Source organism: Rana temporaria, chromosome 2, assembly GCF_905171775.1.
Source record: "Rana temporaria chromosome 2, aRanTem1.1, whole genome shotgun sequence".
Lineage (NCBI taxonomy): Eukaryota > Metazoa > Chordata > Amphibia > Anura > Ranidae > Rana > Rana temporaria.
This window is the reverse complement of record NC_053490.1, coordinates 93,546,150-93,569,281: the sequence shown is the minus strand read 5'-3', so window position 1 is coordinate 93,569,281 and position 23,132 is coordinate 93,546,150. Positions and strand designations below refer to the sequence as shown.

At 45.0% G+C, this 23,132-nt stretch overlaps 1 protein-coding gene across 1 annotated transcript in view; it reads right to left on the bottom strand.

Annotated features, from left to right (window-relative positions):
- Nucleotides 1-23,132, bottom strand: part of CRYL1 (crystallin lambda 1) — a 171,771-nt gene that overhangs the window by 115,591 nt on the left and 33,048 nt on the right. Inside the window, 2 exon segments of the mRNA XM_040340537.1 lie at nucleotides 10,419-10,545; nucleotides 16,902-17,009. Of these exon segments, the coding sequence (XP_040196471.1) occupies nucleotides 10,419-10,545; nucleotides 16,902-17,009 (235 nt within the window).

Here is a 23,132-nt window from a genome sequence, read left to right as displayed (position 1 = left end):
AGTTTCGTTTTTGCTGTTGTTTCCTGGTTCTCTGATGTACATAGCCAGAGAGCCAATAGAGGGCAGTGATGCTTTGTCTAAAACCCCTCAGCACTTTTTGCTATAATAAATATCCCCCAAAAACATATATAAAAATGTTTTTTTTCCTCAGTTTAGGCCGATACGTATTCTTCTACCTAATTTTGGTAAAAAAAAAATCGCAATAGGATTTTATCGATTGGTTTGCGCAAAATTTATAGCGTTTACAAAATAGGGGATAGTTTTATTGCATTTTTATTAATTATTTTGTTTTTACTACTAATGGCGGCGATCAGCGATTTTTTTCGTGACTGCGACATTATGGCGGACACTTTGGACAATTTTGACACATTTTTGGGACCATTGTCATTTTCACAGCAAAAAATGCATTTAAATTGCATTGCATTGCATTGTTTATTGTGAAAATGACAGTTGCAGTTTGGGAGTTAACCACAGGGGGCGCTGTAGGAGTTAGTGTTCACTTAGTGTGTGTTTACAACTGTAGGGGGGTGTGTCTGTAGGACTGACGTCATCGATCGAGTCTCCCTATATATGGGATCACTCGATCGATGCAGCGCCATAGTGAAGCACGGGGACATGTACGCCCATTTGCCTGTACGTGCCATTCTGTGGACGTACATTTACATGCGGCGTTCGGGAAGTGGTTAACCCCTTGTCGCTGACCTAACACAAATGTGCGGGCCCACTGCACTGGGCTTTTTGCCATGGGGCCACATTTTTGAGTGCCTCCCTTTTAGAGGTCGACCGATATATCGGCAGGCCGATATATCGGCCGATATTTGGCCGTTTTGGAGAAATCGGCATCGGCCAATTTTTTTCCAAATTAGGCCGATTTTTTTTTATTTTTTCCGGCTCCGGAGCTAGGCCGAGGCCGCGGCCTTTCCTGATGCTGTGACCGCGGCGGCAATCCGCGGATTGCCGCCGCGGTCACAGCATCAGGAAAGGCCGCGGCTTCGGCCTAGCTCTGGAGCCGCGGCCATCTTGGTACACCCTGCGCGGCAGCCAAATAGCGGGCCTGTAACAGCCTATCGGCGGCGGCCGCTGCCGACATCCTCCACTCTGGGGAAAAAAAACATCCCCTGACATGCTGCGCGCCCTGCCTACAAACCCCAGAATGCAGCACGGGCCGCGCTGCATTCTGGGATTTGTAGGCAGAGGCAGGGCGCGCAGCATGTCAGGGGACGTTTTTTTTCCAGAGTGGAGGATGTCGGCAGCGGCCGCTGCCAATAGGCTGTTACAGGCCCGCTCTGCCTTCTGGGGATTGTAGGCAGAGGCGGGGCAGCACGTCGGGGCCAGGGACATTAAAAAAACTTTCTTGTGCTGGGACTGGGAGATGGAATGGAGCCTGGAGCGCTCCGCTGGTGGCAGTGAATGACATTGGGCTGTACTGGTGGGCACTGATGAGGTAATGCACTGATGACATGGTAATGCACTGATGAGCGCTGGTGGGCACTGATGAGGAGATGCACTGGTGGGCACTGATGAGGAGATGCACTGGTGGGCACTGATGAGGAGATGCACTGGTGGGCACTGATGAGGAGATGCACTGGTGGGCACTGATGAGGTGAAGCGCTGGTGGGCACTGATGAGGTGAAGCGCTGGTGGGCACTGATGAGGTGATGCGCTGGTGAGATGCACTGGTGGGCACTGATGAGGTGATGCGCTGGTGAGATGCACTGATGAGGTGATGCGCTGGTGAGATGCACTGATGAGGTGATGCACTGGTGAGATGCGCTGGTGAGATTCACTGGTGAGGTGATGCACTGGTGGGCACTGATGAGGTGATGCACTGGTGGGCACTGATGAGGTGATGCACTGATGAGGTGATGCACTGGTGGGCACTGATGAGGTGATGCACTGGTGGGCACTGATGAGGTGATGCACTGGTGGGCACTGATGAGGTGATGCACTGGTGGGCACTGATGGGATGCACTGGTGCATTGGTGGGCACTGATGAGGTGGCACTGGTGGGCACTGATAGACACCAATGAGGTGGCCCTGATGGACACTGATAGGCTGCACTGGTGGGCACTGATGTGGCACTGACAGGCTGCACTCCACCCTAAACAATTATCTCCTCTCCACCCTAGGTTTTTGGAGATGAGGGGAAAAAAAAATATCGGCCTAAAATATCGGCCGCAAAAATCGGCAACACATATCGGCCATCGGCCGCCCCAATTTCCAAATATCGGCATCGGCATCGGCCAGAGAAAAACCCATATCGGTCTACCTCTACTCCCTTTGTGCTTGGAGTACACCGCACGGTGAAGTGTCAGTGTTTTTTTTAATAGGATATATGGGTTATACTACGGGTACATACAACAACTAATCAACACATATGTGGTATCGCTGCATTCATCAGGAGAATTTATTTTGTGTTGTTCTTTGGTGGTAGGTTATGGTGGTTGCAAGAAATATATAGCTATATTTAACCGCTTCAGCCCCGGACCATTTTGGTGGTCAAAGACCAGGCCACTTTTTGTGATTCGGCACTGCGTCGCTTTAACTGACAATTGCGCGGTCCTGCAACGTGACTCCCAAACAAAATTGATGTCCTTTTTTTCACAAATATAGTTTTCTTTTGGTGGTATCTGATCACCACTTTTTGCTATAATAAATATCCCCCAAAAATATATATATATATAAAAAAAAAAAAAAAAACAACAACATATTTTTACCACAGTTTAGGCCGATACATATTCTTCTACATATTTTTGGTAAAAAAAAAATTACAATAAGCGTTTATTGATTAGTTTGCACAAGTCATAGCTTCTACAAGACAGGGGACTGTTTTATCGCATTTTTATTAATAATTTTTTTTTACTAGTGATTTTTATCGTGACTGCGACATTATGGCGTTCACATCGGACACTTTTGACATTGTCATTTTTACAGCGATCGGTGCTATAAAAATGCACCGATTACTGTAAAAATGACACTTGCACTGAAGGGTTTAACCACTAGGTGGCGCTGCAGGAGTTAAGTGTTCCCTAGGGAGTGATTCCGTTAGGGGGCGTGGCTACACGTGACACGTCACTGATGACCGTTCCTGATCATGGGGAACAGTCATCAGTGACTGTGTCACTAGGCAGAATAGGGGAATGCCTTGTTTACAAAGGCATTCCCCTGTTCTGCCCTTGCCGACCGCAATCGTGGGACGTACCTGTACGCCAATCTGCCTGCCCGTGCCATGTTGTCGACGTACATAGTGGCGCGGCGGTCGGCAAGTGGTTAAAAAAAGAAAATAATGAAACGTATTGCCATTTCAGTTTTCCTTTGATAATAAAAAAACAAAACAAAAATCAGGAGATATCCATTACAATTTACCACCAAATGAAAGCCCAATTTGTCCTGAAAGAAACAAGTTATAATCCACCTGGATGAACAAAGCAGTTGTGATTCCACTGTAGCTCTGGCTGTATGTTTAGGGTTGTTGTCCTGCGAGAAGGTGAACCTCCGCCCCAGTCTCAAGTCTTTTGCAGATTCTAACAGGTTTTCTTCTAAGATTGCCCTTTCGGCTCCATCCATCTTCCCATCAACTCTGACCAGCTTTCCTGTCCCTGCTGAAGAAAAGCATTCCCACAACTTGATGCTGCCACCACCATGTTTCACGGTGAGGATGGTGTGTTCAGGGTGATGTGCAGTGTTAGTTTTCCGCCACACATAGCATTTTACTTTTAGGCCAAAGTTCATTTTTGGTCTCATCTGACCAGAGCACCTTCTTCCATGTTTGCTGTGTCCCCCACATGGCTTCTCGCAAACTACAAACAGGACTTCTTATGGCTTTCCTTTAGCAATGGTTTTCTTCTTGCCATTCTTTGATAAAACACTGACTGGGGATCCAAGGAGAGGAGGTTCGGAGACGCTTGGTGCAATACCATTACACAAAACAGGTACAGTGGAAATAAAAATTCTACAATTCTGTTAAAATGTCAGGTTTCTGTGATGTAAAAAAATTAGACAAAAGATAAATAATTTCAGAACTTTTTCCCCCTATAAACTGTTCAGCTCAATTGAAAAACAAAATGATTTTTTTTTGGGGGGGATAAAAAAACTAAAATAAATAATGCGGTTGCATAAGCGTGCACACCCTCTGGGGATGTAGCTAGGTTCAGAATAAGCAACCACATTCAATCTCATGTTAACCGCTTCCCGACCGCCGCATGTACATTTACATCGGCAGAATGGCACGTACAGGCACATTGGCGTACCTGTACGTCCCTGCCTTTCCGCGGGTCGGGGGTCCGATCGGGACCCCCCCGCTACATGCGGTGGTCGGATTCCCTCGGGGAGCGATCCGGGACGACGGCGCGGCTATTCGTTTATAGCCGCTCCGTCGCGATCGCTCCCCGGAGCTGAAGAACGGGGAAAGCCGTATGTAAACACGGCTTCCCCGTGCTTCACTGTGGCGGCTTATCGATCGAGTGATCCCTTTTATAGGGAGACTCGATCGATGACGTCAGTCCTACAGCCACACCCCCCTACAGTTGTAAACACACACTAGGTGAACACTAAATCCTACAGCGCCCCCCTGTGGTTAACTCTCAAACTGCAACTGTCATTTTCACAATAAACAATGCAATTTAAATGCATTTTTTGCTGTGAAAATTACAATTGTCCCAAAAATGTGTCAAAATTGTCCGAAGTGTCCGCCATAATGTCGCAGTCACGAAAAAAAACGCTGATCGCCGCCATTAGTAGTAAAAAAAAAAAAAAATAATAAAAATGCAATAAAACTATCCCCGATTTTGTAAACACTATAAATTTTGCGCAAACCAACCGATAAACGATCATTGCGATTTTTTTTACCAAAAATAGGTAGAAGAATACGTATCGGCCTAAACTGAGGAAAAAAAATAATAATTTTTATTATATGTTTTTGGGGGATATTTATTATAGCAAAAAGTAAAAAATATTGCATTTTTTTCAAAATTGTCGCTCTATTTTTGTTTATAGCGCAAAAAATAAAAACCACAGGAGGTGATCAAATACCACCAAAAGAAAGCTCTATTTGTGGGGAAAAAAGGACGCCAATTTTGTTTGGGAGCCACGTCGCACGACCGCGCAATTGTCTGTTAAAGCCACGCAGTGCCGAATTGTAAAAACCCCTTGGGTCATTTAGCAGCATATTGGTCCGGTCCTTAAGTGGTTAAATAGGAGTCGGTACACATCTGCCATCATTTAAAGTGCCTCTGGTTAACCCCAAATAAAGTTCAGCTGTTCTGGTAGGTCTTTCCAGACATTTTTTTAGTCGCGTCCTACAGCAAAAGCCACGGTCCGCAGGGAGCGTCCAAAGCATCAGAGGGATCTCATTGTTTCAACTGGTCAGGGAGTCTGCCAAGAGGCCTACAGCAATATTAAAGCGTTTGTTAACCCAAAAAAAACAAACAGATCCTTTTCCCTTAAAGCATGTTATATAGCACAATGTTTGTGCGATTTGGCCCCCTGTATCACTTGTAATACCTCCCCTCTCCAAGTGTCTGCACGTGTCATAATTGACCGTAATTCCAAAAAATATGTTTGGCGCAAAAACAACACTGCACATCAACAAAAGAACACCATACCCACAGTGAAGCAATGTGGTGGCAGCATCATGCTTTGGGGCTGTTTTTCTTCAGCTGGAATAGGGGCCTTAGTCAAGGTAGAGGGAATTATGAACGTTCCACATACCAGTCAATATTGGCACAAAACCTTCAGGCTTCTGCTAGAAAACTAAACATGAAGAGGAACTTCATTTTTCAGCATGACAACGACCCAAAGCATTCATCCAACTCAACAAAGGAATGACTTCACCAGAAAAAGACTAAAGTTTTGAAATGGCCCAGCCAGAGCCCAGACCTGAATCCCATTGAAAATCTATGGAATGATCTGAAGAGGGCTGTGCACAGGAGATGCCCTCTCAATCTGACATATTTGTGTGTTTTTGCAAAGAGTGGGCACATTTTGCCAAGTCAAGATGTGCCATGCTGATAGACTCATACCCAAAAAAACTGAGTGATGGAATAAAATCAAAAGGTGCTTCAACAAAGTATTAGTGTAAGGGTGTGCACACTTATGCAACCATATTTATTATATTATTTTTTATTTTTACCTCCCTCCACCTAAAAGATTTCAGTTTGTTGTTCAACTTGTACGAGTTGAACAGTTTATATGTCACATTAACCTCTTGACGACCGAGGACGTCCCTGGGACATCCTCGGCTTTGTGCGGTGATATCTGAATGATGCCTGCAGCTACAGGCATCATTCAGATATCGCCGTCTTCAGCCACCGATTCTGTGCACGATAAGAACGATCAAAGCGGCGATCCCACCGCTTGATCGTTCTTATAGGCAGCGGGAGGGGACGTCCCCCCCCCTCCCGCCGCCAGCCGGTGCTTCTCCGGGCTCTCCCGTGCCATCGGGGGCCCGAAAAGCGAATCGGTCGGCGGTGCTGGAAAGCATAGAGATGACTGGTGACCAGATGGTCACTAGTCATCTCTATGACCGTCGGAGGCCCGGGCGCGACGTTATGATGTCACGCCCGGTACCTGGAAGTAAACAAAGCCACAATCGCGGCTGTCTGCATTTTTTTTTTTCATCGATTTCATGCTTGTAAGCCTGGAGGAGAGATGTGGGATGTGGGATCTTATTGACCCCACATCTCTCCATAAAGAGGACCTGTCACACTGATTCCTATTACAAGGGATGTTCTGATTAATTTTCTAGCAAAAAAAAATAGATTTTTACATGAAGGAGAGAAGTGCCAAAATTGGCCCGGTGGTAAAGTGGTTAAAAAGGTGGAAACATTTCTATAATGATTTATCTTGGTCTCATTTTTTTTAACATGGGTGTGTAGACTTTTTATATCCACTGTAAGTATAAATGTTTTTATTATTTTAAGGAAATAAAATGTGAGCCTTTACAAGCGCTTTAAATTGATATTAAAAGGCTCAATTTTTTTTTTTACATAAAATTAAGAAAAAAATAAAAAAGGTTTATACCTACAGTACCTGCTATGTGCAAAGATAATGCGAAAAGCAGCCCCTTGCCTCCCCTTCTGTGGTCCACCGCAGCTCCTCCTTCCCCAAGTGTGCCCTCATAGCAAGCTATAGTTTGCTATGGGATCAAATGTGCGACATGCTTCCGAGTCAGGCTGTGTGCATCCATAGACACACATAGGTTCAGCCCCACCCCCTGCTCTCTTCTCACAGGATTTCATTGACAGCAGCAAGAGCCAATGGTTCTCGCTACTGCCCAAGTCCCTGTGAAAAGAGGGAGAGGAACCAGCACTGCTGCAGATGGGCACAGTGCTGGATCGAGAGAAGTTACAGACAAGTATTTAGAAGGGTAATAGTATTTTCATTATTTAGCTAGTGAAAGTTTTTTTAACATAATGCAGGGAAAGGATCTGATTTTAAAACCAGTTTCATCTGCCTATACATCTGGATCTTCAGATCATTTTGACATGCAGGTTTTACTGAACATTTTTAATATACGGTAAATATAAGCTGTCCTGGCTTGTGATGGGTTAACTCCGATAATGGAAATTTGCAGGATTGAGAAAGCACACACTTCTGTACCAGGCTGTACAAAAACCTGTGCTACTGCTTCTTGCGCAAACTGGCACTCTTACAATGAGCAAGCCATGAATTTGCCCATACTTGTCTGTGCCAGGTCTAAAGGTTCTTCTTAGAGGTGCAGTAAAGCATTACAAGTGCTACACATTGCTTCATGCCAAAACAAAATCTAATATTGCCTGATTAATTAAACACTGATTAACCATTTTTTTATATACTTAAAAACAGGATTGAAATGATGGATCATCTTGGGCATACTACTAAAGCTACATCAATTACCGTAGTTAAAGCGGGGGTTCACCCTAAAAAAAAAAAAAAAATGTTCTTTATCTACCATCCAAACGAGCATACTAGCGTCAGCTACAGTATGCCTTTTTTTTTTTTGCGCTGTACTTACGGTTTAATCCGTAATCTTCGTTTTAGACTCCGGCGGGGAAATGGGCGTTCCTATGAAGAGGGGAACATGATTGACGGCCGGCTATAGTGCGTCACACGTTCCGAAAAAAGCCGAAATAGGACGGGACATATACGGCGCCTGCACAGTCAGCTCCTAGTCTGTGCGCAGGCGCCGTATAGCGCCGTGAAGAGCCGAGTCCTACTCCGGCTATTTTCGGAACGTGTGACGCGCCATAGCCGGCCGTCAATCATGTTCCCCTCTTCATAGGAACGCCTTTCCCTGCGGGAGTCTGAAACGAAAGTTACGGATTAAACCGTAAGTACAGCGCAAAAAAAAAAAAAAGGCATATTGTAACTGACGCTAGTATGCTCGTTTGGATGGTACATAGTTGTGTTTTTGGGTGAACCTCCGCTTTAAAGCAGAGTTCCACTCGATTGTAAGTTTATTAAAAGTCAGCAGCTACAAAATATTTAGCTGATGACTTTTAATAAACAGACACTCACCTGTCCCACGGTCCAGCGATCGGTCCACCCGAAGCCTCACTCCTCTCCTCCGCCTCTCTGCGGTGCTGGCATTGCAAGTATGGGCACCCGGCAGTGACAGCTTCGGCTTTGCAGCTGGGTGCGCACTGTGCATGCGCGAGTTGCGCTGCACTCTTTTAGTGTCCAAGCAATTGCAGAGAGGGAGAGGAGGAGTCGCCTATCAAAACTAGGTACCCCCCAAAAAAAATTACATGCCAAATGTGGCATGTAAGGGGATTGATGAGTGTTTAAAGCGAAAGTTACACTTTTGGGTGGAACTCCGCTTAAAACTGATAGAAAACCTCATACAAAAAAAAAAAAAAAAAAAACGAATACAAAAAAAAAAAGAAAAAAAAGAAAAAAAGAAGGATCTACGAACCTGGCTAAAATATCTGACAGCCTGCATAAAATGGGTGCACAGAGAAGTGTTGCACAAGTATGTGTACTAACTGATATCAACAGGAATGTACTGAAACCTTCTCTGTCAGAAAGGGGTACTATATACCATGAAAATATACCTTGCCCTCACTTTTTTCCTGACTGAATAGCCAACTGCTATTTCTTTTTGCTTTCTTTGTCCGGCACACACAATGAGATTATTGGAATTAGAATGATTGTCCATTTTTTTGTTTCTGTTTTGTCTTCATATCAAAAATTAAGTGATTACTAAAAGTTACAAAAAAGACAGAATACAAATAAAAAAAAAGTGATATAATGTATTGCATTGTATTTTCGGACGAAAACCATACCGATTAAAAAGAAAATCATACCAACTGGTATCGTACGAGAACATTTTTTGCGTTTGTCCCTTCGGATAATTTCAGACGAACGGTCACAATCAGCTCTCAAAAGCCGCGTACTAATGTTTAGATTATTGTACGATCAATTAGAAAGCGGTATTTTTCATCCTGATTTTCTGATCTTGTGTACTAGGCTTTATGTTTTGGTATTTATAGCTATTGCTGTACTATGGCACATGATGGTACATATTAGGGCAGTGTTTTTCAAATCCAGTCCTCAAGGCACACCAACAGGTCATGTTTTCAGGCTTTCCATTATTTTGCACAGGTGATTTGATCAGTTTCGCTGCCTTAGTAATCACCACAGCCGTTTCATCTAAAGGAAATCCTGAAAACATGACCTGTTGGTGTGCCTTGAGGACTGGAGTTGAAAAACACTGTATTAGGGTATATTGAATTATTGTTATTCACTGTGTTTTATACATGCCCTTTCAAATATGGAACACTATCCATTGCTAGAACGTGCTCTTTTGCATGATAAAATGTGTGGGTGTGCTCATTCACTATTGTGTGTCACTTGCCTGGCTAGAAATGACTGGCCAATAGACTGTTGTCAACTTTGCAACATTTACCAGATAAATGTATTATTATGGGTGTCAATACAAGCACTTGCATAGGACTTATGCATGTATGTGTATGAGAAAGCTGAGGAACGGTCTCATAGCTGTTCTTATAGTTCTGTACACCTGCATGCTTTCTCAGTAATAGCGGCTGGCTTGCCTTTGAAAGAATGTACACTCAAATCAAGAAATAATCATCCTGATGGAGGGAAATTGGGCATGATCTTTAGAAAATGACATCCAACTTCATGGCCACTTACTTTGCTCTAAAGATCCAATTTCAAGTATTTGGTGCCAGCCCCCCCGATTCTTTCACCCAGGTAGGTGGGAACAGCAGGCAGAGCAAATAGAGGAGATGGATAAATGGAATGTGACCAGATGTAAATAATAATGTAAAAGGTCTGCAATCAAAAACTGCTTTTTTTTTATTAGGTAACTTAAAAGAGCCAGAGGCCCTTAGAAATGAATAAATAACAATGTAATTATACACAATTAGGGTGTTCGTAGGTAAATCATGACAAGCATGAATACAACATTCTCTTACTTGAATGAATATAGCTCCCTCTAAAGCCGTCTTCAAGTCACTGCTGCCACTTATAAGAGAGATTTGTTGGTCAGCGTTCAGACTTCCTCTCAGCATCCCTGATTTTGTGAGTTCATCCATTTGCTTCCTAGTTTAAAGATTGACAAAAGAACCTTTAATTCAACAATAATATGAACTGTAGCATAAATTTAACCTTTGCAAAAAAAAAAAAAAAACACACCAATGAACTATGCTTTGTCCCTGAGACATGAGCAGCCTGACAGTCTAACAAGGCCTGGCTATGGTTGGGAAGATCTCTCCTAGATTAGGATATTTGCACTTCCTTGTAAAAGTTGCTCTTGCGTTGGGAACTTCCTTGGTCCCCACCTAACACCCACATGGGGAATGTATAGGACTTTGTCTGATCCCCCTTGTTAGCAGAAAGATTCTGACCCATTCTTAGAGAGGTTTTACACACTGGTTGGACATTGCCTTGGGTGATATAGAGGCATACGGGCTGTCCACTGCCTAGTCATACAGTCTCCATGTCCCCTGCCGGGGTCCTTCAGTCTCCGCGTCCCCTGCCGGGGGCCTCCAGTCTCCGCGTCCCCTGCCGGGGGCCTCCAGTCTCCGCGTCCCCTGCCGGGGGCCTCCAGTCTCCGCGTCCCCTGCCGGGGGCCTCCAGTCTCCGCGTCCCCTGCCGGGGGCCTCCAGTCTCCGCGTCCCCTGCCGGGGGCCTCCAGTCTCCGCGTCCCCTGCCGGGGGCCTCCAGTCTCCGCGTCCCCTGCCGGGGGCCTCCAGTCTCCGCGTCCCCTGCCGGGGGCCTCCAGTCTCCGCGTCCCCTGCCGGGGGCCTCCAGTCTCCGCGTCCCCTGCCGGGGGCCTCCAGTCTCCGCGTCCCCTGCCGGGGGCCTCCAGTCTCCGCGTCCCCTGCCGGGGGCCTCCAGTCTCCGCGTCCCCTGCCGGGGTCCTTCAGTCTCCGCGTTCCCTGCCGGGGTCCTCCAGTCCCCTTCCTTGTCAGGCAATCACCATGTCTCTTGCCAAGTCCTGCAGTCTCTGTTCCCCCACCCCCCAGTCCTGCAATCTCTGAAGCCATGCCCATATTGGCATGCACACCTTTCGCTGGTCATGCCCACTTTCTGCCATGACATGCTACTTTCATCCATTATGTTAAGCATTCTTTAATATATCATGTTCAAAAGTTGGGAAGCATGATCAATAATTAAAAATTTACCCACAAAACATTGTCCAAATTAGTAACAGTTTGGTCAAGTAACCAGAAAACAAAAAAGCGCAAGTAATCAAAAAAAAACGAAAAAACATTCCTTCGAGGAATCGTGGAATATCTTTATAAGCAGTATCTGGTGTCTCAAGGAAGATCACCTTACCTACTTTTTTGTGGATGATCTGCAAACCTGCACAGACCTAAACACAAAAATTGAACCCTCAGCAAAAAAAAAAAAATGATTTAAGTATATATTCTTAAAGTGTCTCTAAAAAGGCAAAAGTTTTCTTTTTATAATGCATTCCATCAGTCCACAGGGGGTGTACGGGTGCCACCCCCCATCCATGCATCTGGCCCCCTAATCTACATGCGGGGCGCCGGACGCATGGATTTCAAAGGGTTGTTTTTTTAGCACATGATTAGAGCCTGAGACTCTAATTGGCTTAAAAAAAGGTGGTCCGTTTCCTCTGACCAATAGAGAACAGTGGGCTGGGTCCGTGTCTAGTTTGCATCAGCGGAGCGGACACGGACCGGTCATCTGCCTGCTCAGCAGGGGATCAGCAGACAGATCCCTCGCTGAGCAGGCAAATCTGCTTGACAGAGTCCGCTCCATGTGAAAGGGGTCTTATCAGAAGCAGCCAGTCCATTAGGGGCACTGCCGCCCAGCAGGGTGCCGGACTCATACGTTTGTATGAGGTTTATTTTTTCAAGCCACATGATTAGAGCCTGAGGCTCCAATTGGCTTAAAAAGGGTTGGGCTCGGGGCGCAGAGCATTGCACTCCGAACCCACCCACTAGTGACAATAGCGAATTAATATTTGCCATCGTCTTCCGGCTTCTAATCCTGGCCAATCCAGATGGATCGGATTGGCTGGGAGGAGAAGCTGAGGAACCCGTGGAGAGGCTGAGTGCGGGTGGAACTGGGGGGTACTACATTTGTGTTTTGTTTTACTTAAAAAATATATATATATATATATATATATATATATATATATATATATATATATATATATATATATATATATATATATATATATATATATATATATTTTTGGGGGGGGGGTCTTTGGTGAGATATTAGAGGAGACCCCCATATATCTATTTTTTTGAGACAGTCAGAGATTGCACGCTAGTACATGGGATGGTCAGAGACTGCACACATTGCACATGGGACAGTCAGAGATTGAACGCATTGCAGATGGGATGGTCAGAGATTGCATACATGGCACATGAGATGGTCAGATGGCGGACCCTATCGGTGCACTGGTGTGAAACAGGCCTAAAAGTGATTCTACAGCTAAAGCTTTTTTTAACCTAATGCATTCTTTGCATTAAGGTAGAAGTTGTTTATAGCTTGCTTTGCCCCCCCGCGCCCCCCCCCCCCCCAAATACTTACCGGAGTCCAAAATTGATCCAGTGCTGTGGGGCAGATGGAAGAGCCAAGAGTGGCAGCGGTGGACCCCAGAAGAGGAGGTTCTGGGCTGTTCTGTGCAATACTTTTGCACAGAGCAGGTAAGTATAATATGTTTATTACTTTGATTAAGAAAAAAAATTGGGACTTTGGAAACGCCCTAATATGTAACATACTATTATAGCTTAGAGCAGTGCTTCTCAACCATTTCAGTTGTGGCACTCTATTAACTTCACATTAGAAGTCCCTCTTGACATTAGCAGTCCCCCTTCATGCCAGAGTCCCTGTATACATGACAGACCCTTATCTCATCAGAGTACCCCATTACATCAGAGTCACCCCTTCAGAGTCCTCTCATTACATCATGGTCCCCCGAAGACAGAATCCCCCTGTCCTGGATCAGTGTCATACATTGCTATGGTGGGGGGGGGGGGGGGGGGGGACGGACCAGCCACTAACACCATTACAACAAATGACATTGTGCATCCTGCTCTAGAGAATTGATGGTTGTTATGGAGCTGGCCCACCGAGACCGTAGCACCTCTTGACATTGATTCGTGACAAACTGTGTCCTGTGTTCACAGCACTCCAGGGTGCCTCAGCCTCCCTGTTAAAAAAACACTGGCTTAGAGGCAGGATACAAGATAAACTGATATTTTAAAGAGTACTTATCTTCTATACCAAATGAAGCAGTTGTACTGTATATTGTATATAAACCTGTCAATAAGCAGGTTTGCAGTGTGTCAGAAAGTTGTGATATCACTTAGAAAAATAAAAAAAGTGCCAGCCTTTGAACTGATATCAAATACTAAAAAGCATGGAGAATTTGGGCTATGCTCCCTTTTCGCACACCAAAATCTGACTAGAACACGAAATACTAGAAGACGTATAATGTAGCTATTCCAAAGCAAAAGTAAGGAAAGATTATGTGTTTTTAAAGTGGAACTCTGGTCATGTAATTTGGGGGAAATAAAATTGCTCGCCTACAATTGCATAACCTGCAACATTTTTAAAAAGAAAGAGTAAAGCTCTCCATGCACTGTTAGCCAGCCTGCCGAATGAAAAAAAAAAAAAAACTTCTCACTCAAAACAGGGTGGATGGAGAAATTCTGCCAATAGCACCTACCATTCTCATAATACACTGACCATTGACTTCAGACGCTTATCCTTGTATCCAGGCAAATAAGTCGCTTTGTCAAGCCTGGATGCCACCAAGGAAATGTAAAAGTTTATTGGCGGGAGCAGCGCAGGGGAGAGACAGCCGCCAAAAAAAACAGTGTAAAGCACCAATGATATACTAAAAAGTAAGACCAAAACATTTCTAAAAATGTGACAGCCAAAAGATGGGCGCGAGAGTAAAAAAACTATTAAAAATCATTTAAAAGACAGATCCGGGGTGGGGGGGGCTAGGAGTAGGGGGAAATAAATGGTAGAGCCCTGTGTATATTTTTGCTGTATTCTGTTTTGAGGCAATGAGGTTAACTATAATTTTTTTGATGTTTAACAATGAAATATTTCCTACGAAAGAAAGAAAATTAATGCAAAAAATGAAAAAAAAAAGGAAAAAAAGGAAAAGGGAAAAAAAGAGAAAGGAAAAGAGAGAAAAAAAACACTAATGAGGGAAAAAACACACGATGCGAAACCTTTGAAGAGACGTTAAAGGCAAAAAAGAATGTGGGCAAGTCTCGCTGTCCCTTCTAGGTGAGTCTGAAGTGGTATTAATAAAAAATAAAAAAATAAATCATTTAAAAAAAAAAAAAAAAAAGAAGAATGCGTATCCTGGACAATGCACATGGGAAAGAAAAATACCATAAAACCACCAGCAGAGGGAGTGGGAATACCAATCTTTCGTAAGTTACAAATGTTCTTGTCTTATTTTTTAGTATAATATTGGTGGGATTTCTGCCCATCCAGTCTTGAGATTTACACAATGCTGCCAGGTCTGCACTGCAGCATACCTGATCGGTCCAAAGCACTGCCTTCCCTCCTCCATTCTAAACGCTTCTGTGCAAAGCACTGGATTATAAAAGTCTAATGCCGCATACACACGATCATTTTTCGGCATGAAAAAAAAAAACGAAGTTTTTCGGCATGTAGAAAAAAAAACTTAGTTTTTTTCCAACTTCATCGTTAAAACGATGTTGCCCACACACCATCGTTTTAAAAAAATGCTCTAGCAAAGCGGGGTAACGTACAACACGTACGACGGCACTATAAAGGGGAAGTTCCATGCGGATGACTCCACCCTTTGGGCTGCTTTAGCTGATTTCCTGTTAGTAAAAGACGATTCGCGCTTTTCTCTCTGTTACAGCGTGATGAATGTGCTTACTCCATTATGAACGGTAGTTTTACCAGAACGAGCGCTCCCGTCTCATAACTTGCTTCTGAGCATGCGCGGGTTTTTAACATCGTTTTAGCCCACACACGATCATTTTTTACAACCCGAAAAACGACATTATTTAACCACTTAAGCCCCGGACCAATATGCAGCCTAAAGACCCAAGGTGTTTTTACAGTTCGGGACTGCGTCGCTTTAACAGACAATTGCGCGGTCGTGCGACGTGGCTCCCAAACAAAATTGGCGTCCTTTTTTCCCCACAAATAGAGCTTTCTTTTGGTGGTATTTGATCACATCTGCGGTTTTTAGTTTTTGCGCTATAAACAAAAATAGAGCGACAATTTTGAAAAAAAAAGCAATATTTTTTACTTTTTGCTGTAATAAATATCCCCCAAAAACATATATAAAAACATTTTTTTTCCTCAGTTTAGGCCGATACGTATTCTTCTACCTATTTTTAGTAAAAAAAATCGCAATAAGCGTTTATCGATTGGTTTGCGCAAAATGTATAGTGTTTACAAAATAGGGGATAGTTTTATTGCATTTTTATTATTTTTTTTTTTTTTACTACTAATGGCGGCGATCAGCAATTTTTTTCGTGACTGCGACATTATGGCGGACACTTCGGACAATTTTGACACATTTTTGGGACCATTGTCATTTTCACAGCAAAAAATGCATTTAAATTGCATTCTTTATTGTGAAAATGACAGTTGCAGTTTGGGAGTTAACCACAGGTGGCGCTGTAGGAGTTAGGGTGCACCTAGTATGTGTTTACAACTGTTTGGGGGTGTGGCTGTAGGAATGACGTCATCGATCGTGTCGTTAAAAAATGCAGCATGTTCTAATTTTTTTTTTTTTTCGTTTTTCAGAACCCGAAAAATGATGTGAAGCCCACACACGACCATTTTAAATGGTCTTTAAAACGTCGTTTTTTTTATGCCGAAAAATTATCATGTGTACGTGGCATAAGGCTCGGTTCACACCTAAACTTGCAGCGGATCGCACAGGAACGCTGTGCTTCCCCGTTCTCCATTTCAGGGATGAATCAGGGCAGAATCTGTGCCTGAATTTGGCCCTGAAATGGAGCTAAAAGACACACAGCGTTTCTATGCAGTGTGCTCCGCAGCCGCCCCGGAGATATGTGAACCCATAGAGAGCCGGTCACAATCTCCTGCTATGCAAATTGAATGCGCAGAAAGACACATCCAATTCGCATAGGTGTGAACCCTGATGCTGCTTAAAATTGACACTATTATACAAGCTGTACACTCACTACTTTACATTGTAGCAAAGTGTAATTTCTTCAGTGTTGTCACATGAAAAGATATAATAAAATATTTCAAAAAATGTGAGGGGTGTACTCACTTTTGTGAGATACTGTAGTTGTCAACATGCACTACACGTATTTGCCTTTTTTAGTCCTTCTATTTGTTAGGCTCTCCCTTTTGCCACCCCAATCAGGAATGTCATACGTTGCTTGCTGCTACTTGGCCTTGCCACAATATCCAATGTGTTGAAAAATACTTGCCTTATATCCTCCCGGGCAGCAGCGACTTGTTCTTTTTCAATATCGTACAGTCTTACTCGAAAGCCTCCACTAGCAAACACCATGGCCCAGCTCCGACCAATAAGACCACTAAAAAAAAACAAAAAAACAACACTAATGAGTTGTAACTTACCTCAATAAAAGCAATATATAAAGCGAAGACACAACAAGATACAGGATGCAGAAGGACCACGATTACAAAAGGACCCTTCACTTTTTCCCCAAACATCTATACATGTTCTGCGGGGAAAGGCTTATGCTGGCCATACACTATACAAAAAAACAAAAACAAACAACATTCGGCCGTGAGAGCAAACAATAGTGCCATCATGTAATGACTGATAAAGCGTTCAGTGGACATAAATTAATAAATTTTTTGTTCATTTTTTTACATATACCTAGTGCAAACAGTTCGGATGGGAAACACATTAAACTTTCAATTTATCGTTTGTTCGGCAGGAAATTTCCAAGCTTGTCCTCCCATACTGAGTGCAGGGTTGAGGAGTGTGCTATGTACTGAGTGCAGGGTTTAAAGGGTGCGCTACGTACTGAGTGCAGAGTTGAGGGGTGCGCTGCATACCGAGTGCAGAGTTGAGGGGTGCACTGCATACCGAGTGCAGAGTTGAGGGGTGCACTGCATACCGAGTGCAGAGTTGAGGGGTGCACTGCATACCAAGTGCAGAGTTGAGGCGTGCACTGCATACTGATTGCAGGGTTGAGGGGTGCACTACATACCGAGTGCAGGGTTGAGAGGTGCGCTACATACTGAGTTCAGGATGGAGCGGTGCGATACATAAAAAGTTCAGGGAAGAGGGTTATGTTGTGTACAGAATGCAAGGCTGAGGAGTGTGCTACATAACGGGTGCAGGATTGAGGGGTGCGCTACATAAAGGGTGCAGGGTTGAGGAGTGGACGTTTAGAGATTGCAGGGTTGTGCTGTGTACTCCCAAGTTCCCCCCCCCCCCATTCCAGTACACAGCTCTATTACTGTCACAGATCCCCTCCCAAAAAAGAAGTGGTTGATTGAATGGATTGCTGGGAACAGAAGAGGCAGTTATAGCCCCTCAGATACGGCCAACCTTCTCCTGGGGGTCCTCACACACTGCTGTCTCTAGAGATTGCAGGGAATAAAGCCAAAACTATAAAACTATCCAGCAGAAGATCCAGTGGAACTGCTGCAAAAGAGCAGCTACAACTTACATTATCTGTGCAGGCTGCCAGTGGGACTGGAGGAGCCTTTGCTGTGTGGCCAAGAGTGGCCTGTCCCCTTCCTCCTCTGCTCTGCCCCCTCCTTCCTTTGCTCTCCTAGATGGGGAGGGGGTTCTGTCTCCGGCCGACGACTAGTGATATCAGTTGTAAAGCAGGGATAAATTAAGCAGCGCTGGAGGGGGCGGAACTTTCCACCTGAAAAAAGCCCTGCTGGTGCCCACGCCAGCACGCCCCTGCCAGGAAAGTCGGTGGAGCCAAGTGGCTTCTCTCCGGGACATGGCTTTGATTCGCCGGGAGGCCAGAGTTATCAAATCCTGGGACGGTCCCGGAAAATCCGGGATGGTTGGGAGGTATGCTTTCTCAACCAGGATGTTGTGGTGTTGTGATTGGGAAACAAATGAACTGTGACTAGTGGTGCAACGGATCACCGTTGATCCGTACGGGTCACCCCCTTTGGATCGGCACACACTGTGATCCGTGGATTGACGCAGCGGCCATAACATTAGGAAAGGCCGCGGCTTCGGCCTAGCTCCGGAGCCGCGGCCATCTTGGTACACTCGGCGGCGGCCCTCCTCTCTGTTTACACCCACAGAGGAGGAGGAGCCCGCACTGGTGGGACACACACACCGCTGGGTGTCTGTATTACTAGGGTGGTGTCTGTACTACTAGGGGGTGACTGTCTGTACTACTGGGGGTGTCTGCACTGAGGGGGGGGGTCTGCACTGAGGGGGTGGTGTCTGGACCGATGCGGGTGTCTGCACCGAGGGAGGGGGGGTCTTTACTGAGGGGGGACTATAGTTGGTGTGGGGGGGGGGGGGGGAGTGACACCATTTTGTTTTGCACTGGGTGACACCAACCCTAGTGACGCCACTGCAGTGGGGGAGATGTGGATATTACAGTGTGGGGGGGGGAGATGTGGATATTACAGTGGGGGAGAATTTTTTTTTTTGCCGATCCGAAAAATGATCCGGTCCGTGACTCTGATCCGAGGAACGATCCGAACCGTGAGTTTTTTGATCCATTGCACCCCTAACTGTGACTGCCTGTCACGTTTCTGTAGTAGTAAACCCTTGTAGAATGCCAACTCGGGGTTCTCCAGGGAGCAAAGTCTACTGCTTCTTCACCAGGACCCATGATGGTGGGCATGTACTTGCAGCTGGAACCAGGTCGCAGCCCCTTGGTATGCCCAGCTGATGATATGGAGACCACTCGTGTATGCAGAGTACAGATGGCAGAAGACAGAAGAAGATCCAGGAAAGGAGCCAAGGTCAGGGCAGGCGGCTTGCAAGCCTCTGTAGAGAAGAAGGCACAGTGACGAAGCATTGAAGAAGCATTTATTCAGCTTTCCATACAGGCAGCCGTCGCGAAGACGTTGAAGAATCGTACATATTTCCATTAATGCGTGCGTTGAAGAGAAAATAAGTATGTCGTCCAGATAAACAATAAACGCACATTAAACACATAAAAGATCAGAAAAAATCTGTACAGACACAGACTAGTTCAGCCCCATCATAGGATTTGATTGTCAGTAGCAGGAGCCAATGGCACCTGCTGCCATCAATCTGCCCAGTGAGGAGGGAGAGAGCCAGTAGAGCTGCTGCTCTTGTACACAAAGCTTCATCGAGATTGGGCTCAGGAAAGTATAATGGGGCCTGGGTGGATACTCTACAACAGAAGTTTTTTTTTTACCTTAATGCATAGAATGCATTAAGGTAAAAAAATAAATAAGGCTTTAGAACCACTTCAAGTCCTGTAAGTTGCGAGGTGGAGCCTCCATGGATCGAACCATTTTTCCAGCACATCCCACAGATGCTCGATTACATTGAGATCTGGAGAATTTGGAATCAAAAGTCAACAACTCAAACTTGTTGTGTTTTTCAAACTAATTTGTAAATTCCTCATACTAGGCCACCTTCTTCCATTTGCTCCATGGTCCAGTTCTGGTGCTCATGTGCCCCTTGTAGACACTTTTAGCTGTGGACATGGGTCAGAATGGGCACCCTGATCGCTCTCAGCTATGCAGCCCAATACACAACAAACTGTGATGCACTGTGTGTTCTGACACCTTTCTATCGCAACCAGCATTAACTTTTTCAGCTGTTTGAGCTAAAGTAGCTGTTCTATTGGATGGGACTACACAGGCCAGCCTTTGCTCCCCATGAGAGCGGACTGAGTGGGCGGAAAGGGGGCGGCTAGCAGGCGGAGAGCTGACTGAGGAGGCGGAGAGCAGAGCAGTCCTCCGGTATGTAAAACATGCCACTACATACCACTAATGTAGGAGAGCTGCTCCCCCCGTCTAGTTCATCAGCGCTCGGGGAACATAACAGCTTTCACTTGAATAGCTGTGTGTTCCCCGCCGCGCGTCGTCATATATAGCCCCTCCCCCTTGTCCGGGGACTTTGATAGACACATTACCCGTCCCAGGATTGGACAGGTGATCTGTCTATCAAAGTGCCCGGACAAGGGGGAGGGGCTATATGTGACACACGGCGGGGAACACACAGCTATTCAAATGAAAGATGAAAGCTGTTATGTATGTTCCCCGAGTGCTGATGAACTAGACGGGGACGGGGACGGGGGGGGGGGGGGGAGCAGCCATTTTCTTGCAGTAAATCAGTGTAGATGTGCCATAACTCATCCATCAGGGTTCATTGGGGCAAATGATTTTCAAAGCAGATACAGGGCATGAAGGATTCTGACTGACACTGCAAGACCAGAGTCTGACTAAACTGTCATTCGCTGTGCAACTTTCCATACTGAATTGGACTATTTCTCATTTAAATCAATGTTCACATGTGTCAACAGGAGGGTTTTTACAAAAGGGATTGAGTGCTTATCCAATTGACTGTAATTCTTGGTTGATTTATGCCAGGAGAAGCACTAATGAATGTGATTGTGGGGAAAAGGCTGGTGCAAACTGAGCAACAAAAATGTAATTTTTGGTAAAATACTCCCAATAGGAAATCACGTCTAAAGGGGATGCAGGCCCAGCAGCTTTCCTCTTTAGTGCCCTGCAGGTGCTGTGCATTTGGGGACACAAGGCTGCATTTGGGGACCCATGGACACATTTAAAAAAAAAGTATCGGTATTCGGTATCGGCGAGTACATGAAAAAAAGTATCGGTACTTGTACTCGGTCCTAAAAAAGTGGTATCGGGACAACCCTAGTCCAGACCACTGCAGACTGGGAACACCCGACAAGAGCTGCAGTGTGATGTGCATTTCAGTGCATCATACACCCCCCCCTTTTTTTGAACAAACTTTATTTGAAGTTTGCAAAAGAGACCCTTAATTCATATCACTGTACAGCTCTGAGATGTGTTGCTGAATATTCAGTGTTATTCTTTAACCACTTACCCCCCGGACCATATTGCTGCCCAAAGACCAGAGTACTTTTTGCGATTCGGGACTGCGTCGCTTTAACAGACAATTGCGCGGTCGTGCGACGTGGCTCCCAAACAAAATTGGCGTCCTTTTTTCCCCACAAATAGAGCTTTCTTTTGGTGGTATTTGATCACCTCTGCGTTTTTTATTTTTTGCGCTATAAACAAAAATAGAACGACAATTTTGAAAAAAATTAATATTTTTTACTTTTTGCTGTAATAAATATCCCCCAAAAATATATAAAAAAACATTTTTTTCCTCAGTTTAGGCCGATACGTATTCTTCTACATATTTTTCGTAAAAAAAAAATCGCAATAAGCGTTTATTGATTGGTTTGCGCAAAAGTTATAGCGTTTACAAAATAGGGGGTATTTTTATGGCATTTTTATTAATATTTTTTTTACTAGTAATGGCGGCGATCAGCGATTTTTTTTTTCGGTATTGCGACATTATGGCGGACACTTCGGACATTTTTGACACATTTTTGGGACCATTGGCATTTTTATAGCGATCAGTGCTATAAAAATGCATTAGATTACTATAAAAATGCCACTGGCAGTGAAGGGGTTAACACTAGGGGGCGGGGAAGGGGTTAAGTATGCCTGGGTGTGTTCTTACTGTGGGGGGGGGGGGGGTGGCCTCACTAGGGGAAACACTGATCCTCGGTTCATACATTGTATGAACCGAAGAAAAGCATTTCCCCTGCTGACAGGAACGAGAGCTGTGTGTTTACACACACAGCTCCCGTTCCCCGCTCTGTACCGAGCGATCGCGTGTGCCCGGCGGTGATCGCGCCCGCCGGGCACACGCACGGGAGTCGGGGGCAAGCGGGCGGCGCGCGCGCCTCCGCGCGTGCGCCCCTAGTGGCGGCTAAAAGGCAGGACGTCATAATACGTGATCTCGCCTAGGAGAGCCACCTTGTGGACGTATTATGACGGTGCGGCGACGGCAAGTGGTTAACCTCTACCATATAAAAGGTGAACTCAGGTCTTGAAAGGAGAAGTACAGCCAAAGCTTGTTTGGCTGTACTTCTGTGGATCACAGTTCAGTTCGTTCTGCACTCCTGTGACCAGTTTTCAGCAGACAGCAGGCTGAAGTCCGCCGTTGGTTGACATCACAGAGGCTGTCCAGGCTCAGGCAAGATCACGAACCATATAGTCGGGATTCGCCCACATGCCTGGACCAGCACCGCTGAGAGCTTGAGCTGGCCACTAGTTGAGCTCCCTAGTCAGTCAGCAGCAGAGAGCTGCTGACTGACTAGGGAGCTCTGAGAACCGATCAGCGGTGTTTGATCGCTCTGGTCTCAGTGTCGAGGACAGCAGTGGGCAGATGCATCTGGATAATGCTGCATCCACCTACGCAAGTATGATTCTTAAACAAAAAATAAAACATGTACTTCTCTTTAAATAGCTAGACAGACGTTTAGGTGTAAAGGTTAACCAAGTGTTGATTTTAGTTTCATGCTCCTACACCTTCTGAGGTACAATAGCAAACTCTGCATATAATAACAAACATTTATGTAAGTTTTTAATTTACAAATTGAAGGTTTAAACTTTAATCTATCATTAAAGTGCATTTGCCTTGGACATGTAGTAGAAAGAAAATAATAAGTTACTGTTTA